Raw genomic sequence first — 11460 nt, 5'->3', positions numbered from 1 at the left:
TCTGATGCATCCAAGTTTACATCCAAAACCTGTGCAATTTCCTCCCATTTCCAATAGAAGTGGCTAGAACTTGAAATGAAGTGGCGTAACGTCGGAAAATGCAAAAAACCTCATTTTCGTAATACGAATTATAGTTTTTTCCCCGCTTGAGCCGCCATCTTGGAATGTTCAATTTGCTACGGCGCCGCCTACGTATAACTAGTTTATACGTCAGCAATCTTTGTTTATTATATCTATGTTCCAAGCCTCTACGCAAAATGCTAATATTTCAAACACCGTGTACACCAAATAACACAGTGAAAACGAAGAATAACAAATGCAAGACACTTGGGATTAAAACCAAAGAAGAAACCAATAACGAAGCCAATAAAATGAGTGAAATACGCAAAATGTTAAGACAAACGCGAAGGCAAACAGCACGAGCAATATTACAACTCAAAAAAAAACATCAAGAGCAATAAAGGTAAATTTCAGGAGTCGTTAGAATATGCGCTCACATTGTATTTAGTTTGATTTAGTTATATTTAGATGAATTATTAAATTATATTTAGATGAATTGTGAAGGGTGCATCTTATGCCAGATTGAAAAGAGCACGAAGGAAACTCTGCAATGCCATGCAAATTCAAAACACAAAAACAGGAGTGGGTTGTTCATTAATTGCCAAAGATATCAAAAAAGTCCAAATAGTTGCAGTTGAAGTCTATTCAAAAGTTGATAGTAAGCTCGAGAATGACAGGTAGAACAAGGTATACTAGCACCAAAGCCCAACAGAGTTTAAACTTTCGCCTCATCAAATTAAATCAAATTATAAACATTTCACTTTCCTTGAGCAAGCGGTTAAAATTGTGGTTTTTTGCCACATACCGCTCTTCTAGTTTTCGACATTGATTTTTTGATTGTTTTTACTTTTAAATAAACCAGACGAACTTTATTTGCGAACTTTTGCTGAAATAATAGTTTCCTGGACAATTAAACTGTTTTATTTTTTCCGATACACGATAACACAAAATGAATTCTTCATGGTGACAAACTAGTTTTCCACCATTTCGGTCTAAATATTATTAAAGGCAATTCCTTTCTTACAAACGAACTAAGTAGGTCCCTTTTTATGTTGTCTTTTTGTTTTCGGAGGGAGGCGTAATTAATTTTCTTAGATTTTAAGCCCATTGGTTTCTTCTGGGCTATCTTGCCTTCACTTGTATAAAATATTTATTTATTTTTCGGGCAGAATTTATAAAAATAATTGTAATAATAATAATAATAATAATAATAATAATAATAATAATAATAATAATAATAAAAAATTCAAAAATGTTTTCCACTAAAACATTAAGTATAATCAATTATAATATTTCAAATACGAAAAACCAGCCTTTGCCTTCACGAAAATACTTTGTTTCGAGGTATTTAGACACAAGCTTCCACTTGTTTGCGTTAGTTAGCTCGTCTATTTTTTCTGTGTAACCAGATTGAGGATCATCTAGGACAGGGGCATTAACTGAGAAACATACTAGACCGCCAGATTTAACAACGTGCACAAGATCATTAAACCCTTCTCCTTTCACGTGACCAGCAGTGAACACGCCCACGCAAATTGCTGCATCGTACTGATCGGCAATAACTCCGAGTTCTCGACAGTCAGCAGAAGCTATTTTTCCTTTACGAAGGTATCTATGGAAAAATAAACAAAGATCACGTTCAGCAGAATTGCATGTACATAATATATGTCACAAAATGAAGTAAACTGATGAACCATATCGTATATTTAAAATAATTAGTCAAAAGCCTGGAGTCTAACGTTACTTTAAAAAATGGGCAGTCTAACAATAGAAATGAATTTTAAGGCCAAATTTAGTGAGAATCCCACCCATTAAAAATAATCAACATCAATTTTTTAAAGATGATAGTAGCGGTCTTTTGCGTATCCAAAAGTAGATAGGGTGCAGGTATATAACCGCCGACATCAGCATTTTTGGGGAGCTCTAACTCGTTGCAATTAGTTTTCAGACAAAGGAAATAAACCGGGCGCGCGCGTGTCAACCGGAAACCCGTTAAAATGAAAGGTTATTACCACTGATATGTATATTACACTGATGACCTTCGTGGGGGGTATCGGTCCTCCTTTACTATACTTTTGTATTACATTTGCGTTTTTATTCGTTCCACACACTTTTGATTAAAGAAAAAATTTTATGAAAGGGACAGAACGACCTGCAAAGATAGTTAATACTAATAAGTTTGTCTTCTTGCCTTTATAATGGCAGAAAATTGAGATGGTACAAGGTCGACCCGCATTGTTTTGAAACAAACTGGAGATTATATGATGCTGCTGCTTCTTAAAAATGTAGATATATTACAGAATCCTACTACTGCTACCAAAATTTCATCTGCAATGACGTTTATGGAAGATTGCTACAAATTTACTTATTTAGCAACACTTTGTTATTCACATCGCTAATATCATAATAATGTCAAACTACGTCTTTATTATATCAGTGAAGAAACAAAGCAAATCGATACAGAAAAATAATCAAAATAACATTTTGATGAACAATAGTAAGTTCAAAACGGTATTATCAGTACTAACTTTACTCAGTCGTTACAAAGCCATAAAAAATGAGCTTCGGGGTCAAAACTCTCTACCGATTTTCCTCTACATGTCATAAAAATTTTGTCTTAATCAGAAGTTTGTAAAAGGAATAAAAACGCGAAAACTGTGATTTTGTAATACAAAAGTATAGTAAAGTAGGACCGATACCCCCCATGAAGCCAGTAGCAAATGATCGATCTTCCTGCTTCAATTTTCGCAAGAGATGCGTCATCCAGTCTAATATACATATCAGTGGTTGTTACTGGATGACATGATTAGTCGGAAATACGTTTAAATTCAATTTAAAATTATCAGTTGTTTTTATTGGTAACGTAACATTAGATCCGTTTTCTTGTTTTATTTCCAAACATAAAAAAGCCAAACACGTTACAAGGTTGATTTAAATCAAATAAACTAAACATATTTTGTCGAAAGGCAATCTGCGATAGACTATTTCTGTTGGGAAAGACGTCGGTCGTATAAAGTACATACAGGCTTATTTTAATGTCAACTTTATCTTAATGATCCTTCCCTTTACTTTAATAAATGAACGTTAATGCTATTTGAATATTCCCAATTGTTATGTGGCATAAATAAATGTTACTGATTGTCGATTTGTGCTCTGGATTGTTCCTTGGTGTTGATGAATTTTCTACAGTGCTATTTATAAGTCAAAGTGTGTAATTGAATGTCCAATGTGCTCTTGTGATGAGCAAAAGGTGTATTGTGGTTTTAGAGGAAAGCCACTGCGCATGCCTAGCTAGCCACTATGCTTTACTGAAAAAGTGTATATCCGTCTTTTGTTATCCTCGGAAATATTCAGACTTCTGAAAGACGACGAGCAATACTGTTTTCTGTGTTTGTCGCTTTGTTGGAAAAATATCGCAACTTGTTTTGCAATTTTTGAGAGGAAAAATTAAATTTCGTATGTCAAAGTTAAAGTGAATTTTATCATTAACTAACTAAGCTTGCTTATTTGTGCTTTCTCATAAAAGGACTGCAGTAAAATTATACTGTGCGTTAGGTCAACCAGAGAAGGAAAATGATTCCAAGCGCATATTTCATAACATGAATGTAATACATTTGCGATGTGTGAACTGTAAAGCCTCTGCCGCATACAAAGATGAAGCAGAAGTTATTTGCAATCAGCACAAAATCATCGGTTGCATAATCCTATGAAAATATTTCTATTTAAAGAAATAATACCTAAAAACTTTTCAGCCCGAAAACTGACTTGTATGATATTGCCTTTTGTAATCTATTCAAGATGAATTAAACATGACCTCGATTCATAGATAGTGCAAACGAATAATCTTACTCTTCAGAAAAGTTCATAGAAAACTAATGACAAAAAGGCAAAATATTATTCAAATGCAGGCTTGCAAGCGATCACAAATTTTAATTACATCTCGTTCTAGCAAACGGTACTAGCAACTCATATACTAAGTACGATGTCTAGTCCCTTTGTTCTATAGAATATTCTAAATACTATTGAATATGCTATTGGATGTATTATGTTACAGCATATTCCATTATCAAATTCTATAGAATTCATAGATTCTATAGAGTATTTTATCGCATATAAAAGTATTCAATAACACGAAAGATTCAATAAAATATCCAATAGAATAGTTCCGAATTCAATAATTACACAATGTTAATTGGCTTTTTTCGTGCAATGTGAAGTAATGACCAATTTCCTCAAAACAGCATTTTTGAAGGTGAAAAATCAACAGATAAGCTACAGGTGTATCAAACAAAGTTAGACAATTTAAAAATGTCCACTTCAGTATTATTTTCATGGCTTATACATTACTCGGTCTACTCATACAGACTTACATTACTCTGTTGGTGAATTTAATCAAACGTTTAAAACAAATGAATTTATTCGGCTTGTATGAAATACAAATATTACTTGCGTGAATTTACTATCGTACTACAAGTGAAGTATTCCACGTACGTACGTAAACTATGAAAAGGAAATAAAAAATATCTGTGATCGCTTGCAATGTGCAATGCGTTTACTTTCGGCAAACATTGATTTCAATAAACACAAAATAGTCGGAAATATAGACTCTTTAAGATGTGGTTAGATAAAAGTAAAAATAAACAGCACGGCCCGTTAGCTAAAAATACAAGTGTATATATATGTAATCTAATACAGGTGATAAGTGTGTGTTGATACATGTTGATTTATAGGTTGTTTGAACAACAAGTCAGACACGTCAAAATTTTTTTTTTGAAACACAAGTATAGCAAAAAAAATTCAGTGAAACAGAACCTTTGAAAGTCGCAAGACTTTAAAATGACGTCACTTTGCTTGACGCAAGTCACGTGACATGCAATCTAAGCTTGGGCACTAGGGGTCAAAATATTCAGAAAGAGTTAAATAACTAAAGAAAATAATTTTCAGATCATGAAAAAGTTTGACGTGAATAATATTATATATGTAATTTTATTTGAACTATGTTCAATAAATCTATTTTGTGGCCATATACTTGGACTTTTATATACCTGAAACATATACATGAGCTTTTATATCCATACTTTATTCACTATCACAACTTATTTTATGTGACTGTGACATAAAATCAACATACACAACAATATAGCTAGGGCATAATGGACATAATATAGCTCAGTTTCTGTCATATGATTACATGGGTAATATAATTAGATTCGACATTAAAAAATGAGGTTTTCAGTCTACTTTACACATATGTAAACAAAACCTCAAAATGAACATGTTACCGGTGTATCATAATGGGATGAAAACAGTGTAACATTTAGTTTGCTAAATAAGGTCCTTAGCTAACAAAGATTATCCTAACTGACATATGCCATTTCTAAGCCCAAAGTATATAACTATAGAAAAAACCTTACCTATAAACTTTTTTACTCTCAGCAACCTTCAGTAGCTCATCACTGAAATCAATGCCATCAATATTCTTGTACCCCATATTATATAGCTGTTCTCCAACTAAACCTGTACCACAACCAAGATCCAGAATTCTAACATCATTATTCAAGTTTAGCTCTTTCAGTTTTTCATCAAGTTGCTTGGCTGCCACTAATGGTCCGATATATTCCAATGACTTGACATCCTAAAAGATACTTTTAATTTAACAATATTTGGGTGATTAAATAAAATTTATAAACCCAAATCACGACCACAAATGTTTAAGGTTTATTGACCTTTCAATTACTTGATTTCTTTGAAAACAAATTTCAATGTTAAGTGGACAAATTTTAAGTATTTAAACAATTCCCAATAAAAAACTACAGGTAAAATGAATCTAAATCCAGTAAAGTAAATACTACACTCAAAAAATATAAAATCAGTTCCTAGTTCTAATCATTTTTATGTAAAAACTTTCAATTGATAGTAGTAAACTGAATAAAATGCCTTGTAAATAATTTTGAACATAAAGTTGTGATCCCATGCAACAATGACTGATGAAAACTAAACAATTGTGAATCAGTGAATCCAGGGTACCTCATTAGTTCACATATATGGAATTTAACTGGTGAAATTTTAGTCTTTAGAAATTCACAACTGATAGTTTTGTTTTAAACGTACATAAAACTTCAAATTAAACACCTTCTGATTTATTTTGAGTACGGCTGAATTTCCTTATGGCTTCACTGTGCACTATAATTGTGTCACTTTCAAGAAATACATAGGTTTGTAGAAAGTCATTTCAACAGTTTTAATCACTAATATTGAATGTGGACAAAGAAGATTTGGTGTTGTGTACCAACTACCTACGTATAGCATTAAAAACATCTGAGTATGATAAAGTTTGTTATATATATGAATCCTTAATATACTTTTCTTTAACGCCACAGTGGTAATATTGGACATTTTACATATATTTAAATCTCTATCCTTTCAAACACAGCTATAAAACTGAACATGTAGTCAGCAGTGGCAGATAACTCAGTAAGTTAAGTAGGCTTTTTAAATTAGTTTTTGCTTTTGACATTCCGGAGTGTATAAATATTCTTCATTTGGACCATTTACGCTGTTGAAAATCATATAATGTACTGTTTAAACTCACAATTCTCACAACTCATGAAGTAATGCCTTTAAGTATGAACTATAAATTTATTCCCTGTTGTTTACACTAAAAGTCACAAACACAACCCTGGAAATTAAAAGCAAAGGAGAGGGAGGATTCTAAAGAATGCAAACGTCGTCAAGAGACAGAACTTAACTGGGAGGAATAAATATCACTTAGAAGGCCCACAACTTTCTCTGAGGCTATAAGCCCTGTAATTAGTAATGCATCCCTGGTAGTCAGTGAGTGGAATAGCCCAACTACAAAGATACGTATGCTGCCCACATATATGTAAAACATGGCATGAATTACAGTTTTCATTTTCTGCCAGCCAGATCGAAACAGATCGCAGCACTTGATATTGCATTTGCATACATTCTTTGTAAGTAGCAGTTACTGTTGTATCAATTAATATAAAGATTACATTAATCTTTAGCCCAAATAGTCGCATATTAATGCATTTTAATTCATTTAAATTTAGAGCCAAATTAACGCACGTGGTATTAGCAGCCTTAGTTTACAGGAATAGCCGGTAAATGGAGTGCATGTTTTAGTGCACAAGAAACTACGAACCCCGGAACCCAGACATGAAAATATTCGAAAAACTTCGGAATTGTACTTCCTTAATAGAAAGTCTACGTTAGTAAATCCTACCTCGTCATATGAATTGCTCCATTCTGAATACAATCGAGTTAATTCTTTTTGAGTTGTGCAAGCGCAAACCTTCTTTACTTTAGAATAAGCATCGGAATTTTCTGAGAGACTCATTCTGTTTTTATGTATCTCTGAGAGATAGTTGGACTCTTGGACTTACGAACGATTACGAAAAATAACGTTCGGTGCGTTCGTCGCTTCGTCGGAAAACTATCGCAGGTTGTTTCATTTATTTCATTGACTCAAAGCAAATTTTTATGAGGCGCCGTTTGTAAAAAAATTAAACACACAAAACATTTATGTTTCTAATGCAATTTAATTTGTATTTTGACTTGCAGGCATCAAAATTGTTGCAATTTATTAAATGACAAGTGCAATTGCATTGTCATTTATTAAATCACAAGTGCATTGTTTTTGCGATTTATTAAATCGCAAGTCCAATGTCATTGCCATTTAATATATCGCAAGTGCAATTTATTTGTGATTTATTATATCGCAAGTGCTATGTCATTGCGATTTATTAAATCGCAAGTGCTATGTCATTGCGATTTATTAAATAGCAAGCGCAATGTCATTCTTATTTAATAAATCGCAAGTGCTATGTCATTGCGATTTATTAAATAGCAAGCGCAATGTCATTGTTATTTAATAAATCGCAAGTGCTATGTCATTGCGATTTAAAACAGGCTTAGCCTGTTTTGCCTGAAAATTGGGTCGATAATTAATAGACCACTTTGGCGGTTTTATTTGAATAAAAAACACGTGCTCGCTAAGTGAAAAACTCGGACAAACATGGCGGAAGTCATAACAATGACTAATTTGCTATATGAAATAGAATTATTTTTCGCTCTCTTGCAAATGTAGCGACGAATCAAACTTAGTCATAGTTGATGTGCGTCAACGGATATACGATGTGAGTAAGCACAACAACGCGCTACAAGCTAACTACACAAGCCCGACCACAAAGCATGAAAGCATTATAACGCGCTTAGAAAGAACTAAGTCATCCCACTATTACGTGCAGGATATGACTGAGAACACTCCCTTTAGTTACTATATAAATTTACGACAAAATATAGAATAGGACAAGATATAGAATAGGACAAAATATAGAATAGGACAAAATATAAGCGCTAAAATGGAAGAAAGGTTACGTGAAGAGAAATTCAAAGCTATGAAACTACTCTCATTGCTATGTTACTGTTGGAATAGAATTTTTACTTTTCATTCTGAAGATATTTGGACTACACCTTTCAAAAGCACAGCATCAAAAGAAAGCATCGCTCTCATCATATGTTAAAAGTGAGTTCTTATCATACCACCAATAAAATATATTGTGCAAATAATTCTTGCTATATGCATTATTTGGTAGGTTCCACTGCAGGAAATCTCTTCAAATCTCTGTGCTGTTTTTGTATCACTTTTTATTAAATACTTTTTGAAGGTAATTATGGAAACTACATGTTTCTTCAAGTTAGAGCCTAATAGTAGGAAAGATGTACTCAATGCAATAACATAGGGAAGAGTGCTTACTTTTTCAATCTCACAACATTTTTTAGGATATTGAAAAATATGAGAAATGTCCCAATGATTTCATTCTCATGGAACATAAATGGTTCAGTAACAAGGATGCCACAATGGAAAGAAATAAATGGCACAAAACTTTGCACACATTGTTTACTCTGCATTGATCTAAGTGTATCTCTAACACAAAGGAATATTTTATTGTATATTTTTTAAAGCTTCTATATACAATGTTTTTAAGGTGATGCAATAATCTGTGGTTGCAAATTAACCAATGCTGCACAGATAGACACAACAGAATCAATATATGGTTTCATTGTTAATGGGATCACACCTTGTAATATACTAAATGACTTCAGTCGTTGAATAATTCTTTCAATGTGAATCCTCTTTGTAGCTACTCTCCTTGTCATTGTTGTTGCACCAGTGCCAACATTACCTTTATGCATAATTGGAGGTGAAATTAAACGGACATGTTGAAGGGCAAGTAAATCCTGGATATTAAATCCTTTGTCAGCCATGACTTCATCCCCTGCAGCTAACTCTTCCAAAAATCCACATCTCTTGATGATTTCCTTGTCGCTTATGCAACCACTGAACAATGTAGAGATATAGTTGATATGTAGAAGCGGTGACATGGAAATAAATAGTTTGAAGGTGTTTCTGCCTTTGTAGTTACTATGTGTCCGACGTTGACTTGAAGGAAGAGAAGGTTTTTGTATATAGAATTCTGTGCAATCAATTATTGCACGAAGACATGGTTTAGATTCGTAAACTTTAGGCCGGGTTATTCCTTCCATGTCTTTCAAAGTTGTAAATGGAATAAATAACTTTAATTCCTTTTCAAGAAACTTCACCCATGTCAAGAATATGCTGCTACCAACAGTTTCTGACACTCCAAATAAATCACATAACATCTTGAGACTAGGGAATCTTTTGATCCTGACCAATGTGAATATAAATTGCTCATAAACTGAAAGTTTAGCCCATGTAGAAGTTTTGTGGATCTATAAAAATGATTAAGTGCTTATCATTCATTATACATAGGGAGCTATTAACTTGAGTATTTACTTGAGCAATATGTATGATTATATATTACTGTACCCTAGCACTGCTCTTTTTTTCTTGTTTATATTTTGCTGTTTTCTTCCCTTTCCATTTGATAAGCCTGGAAGCCTTTGCTTTCACGAACTCAAAAAGTATTTTCAACATTTCACCTGGTAGGCCTACAGATAAATTAATTCAGAGTAGCTCACAAAGTCCTTTATTATTTCCAATAGCTTCCAACATAAGCAATTATATCAAGTTATAATCAACATAGTAAAAAATGAAATTTTATACCTGTATAATGGGCAGAATCATTAACCACATTTTCTAAAAACATGCATTTCTTTATACTGCTGGTGTTAACCAATGACTCAGTCGCATAAGTTTTAAGATGTTCATGAGTTAGGTTGGTTTGAACAGCAGCATCTTTTTTCTTTAAAACAAGAAGTTCGTCTTGGTCCTCTTGGATATCACGGGATGTTGTACTATTTTCACATAAGGATAGGAGGGCGTCAGCTGCGTCTCTTTTAGCGTGTTCCCTTTCGCTCAAGTAAAGAAGAGCCTCTGCTGCATCTTTTTTTGAGATTGACGCTCGTTTTGGTGGCGGATTATATACTCGCGTCATTGGTGTTTTTCGTTTTCCCGTTAGTTTTCTTCTCTATATGAATTTAAAATGAATGTATAAGCTTATAAAACGTTCAGTAAGCTTTCGTATAATTCACACATTTATGACAAAAAAGCAGTCAACACTTACATTCTCAATACTTTGTATCGCTGAAATAGGGTCTGGGTTATCTACAGTAGGACCATTTTCTCCCACAAAATGAAGACTGCAAATATAACTGTCTTTCGTACACACAAATCTGTCACCTTGATGACACGCACGAATCCAGCGCTCTCGCTTGTCGCTATGGTATTTCTCCCCAGGAAAATGTAAAAAAAATACTTTGCTTCTACTTGCGTCTCGTTTTAAACGATCAGGATACCGCGAATCGCTTTTGAAGGTTCCCCAAGCGCACCTCTTCGTCGTAACCATTGTTATAAAATTACTCCGCCACGTATCGTTATTATTATTTCTATTTCATATAGCAAATTAGTCATTGTTATGACTTCCGCCATGTTTGTCCGAGTTTTTCACTTAGCGAGCACGTGTTTTTTATTCAAATAAAACCGCCAAAGTGGTCTATTGGCGGGAGAAATTCAACATGGAGGACAACGAACAGTTAACGAGAGTTATTTCGGAGGCAGTTGCTAACGCAATTCGACAAGCGAGCAACGAGTCGTCGGGAAATTCCAGCGAGTAACTTAATCAGGTATTTATCCCTTTTTCTCAGCACTTTTTCATCACAATAATGGTACACAGAGATGTTTGTTTGTTGAAATGCTTTGACGAGGGGCTGTCTCAGCCTGTCTGTCTTTAGACTGTCTACTTATACATATAAAAATGATGTTGAAAAAAAAATTGAGGGTCATCGCCATTGCTGGTGATTTCCCTTAGATTATTATAGAAATTCATTTTAAAAAGTCAAACTTCTGGAAACCGAATATTTGTCCTTGACTTCTCATTAGGAAAAAGTATTCTT

At 33.5% G+C, this 11460-nt stretch overlaps 2 protein-coding genes across 2 annotated transcripts; both read right to left on the bottom strand.

The window, feature by feature from the left end:
• Positions 1-289: 289 nt before the first annotated feature.
• On the bottom strand, positions 290-7799 carry LOC124458283 (methyltransferase-like protein 27). Its single transcript, XM_047008329.1, has 3 exons — positions 7307-7799; positions 5475-5695; positions 290-1672 (listed from the first exon to the last, which is right to left on the bottom strand). Exons 1-3 carry the CDS (start codon positions 7418-7420, stop codon positions 1345-1347), a joined length of 663 nt encoding a protein of 220 aa, XP_046864285.1. The 5' UTR covers positions 7421-7799; the 3' UTR covers positions 290-1344.
• A 1183-nt stretch (positions 7800-8982) lies between these two features.
• LOC124457142 lies at positions 8983-10913 on the bottom strand. The gene is made up of 4 exons (XM_047007430.1): positions 10632-10913; positions 10146-10535; positions 9935-10066; positions 8983-9837 (listed from the first exon to the last, which is right to left on the bottom strand). The coding sequence occupies exons 1-4, from the start codon at positions 10911-10913 to the stop codon at positions 9067-9069; spliced, it is 1575 nt and encodes a 524-aa protein (XP_046863386.1). The 3' UTR covers positions 8983-9066.
• Between the last annotated feature and the right edge of the window lie 547 nt (positions 10914-11460).

The sequence above is a fragment of the Xenia sp. Carnegie-2017 genome, unplaced genomic scaffold (assembly GCF_021976095.1).
Source record: "Xenia sp. Carnegie-2017 unplaced genomic scaffold, XeniaSp_v1 HiC_scaffold_6, whole genome shotgun sequence".
NCBI classification, from domain to species: Eukaryota; Metazoa; Cnidaria; class Anthozoa; order Malacalcyonacea; family Xeniidae; genus Xenia; species Xenia sp. Carnegie-2017.
Note: the sequence above shows the minus strand (reverse complement) of the source record. Positions and strands in the feature narration are given on the sequence as shown.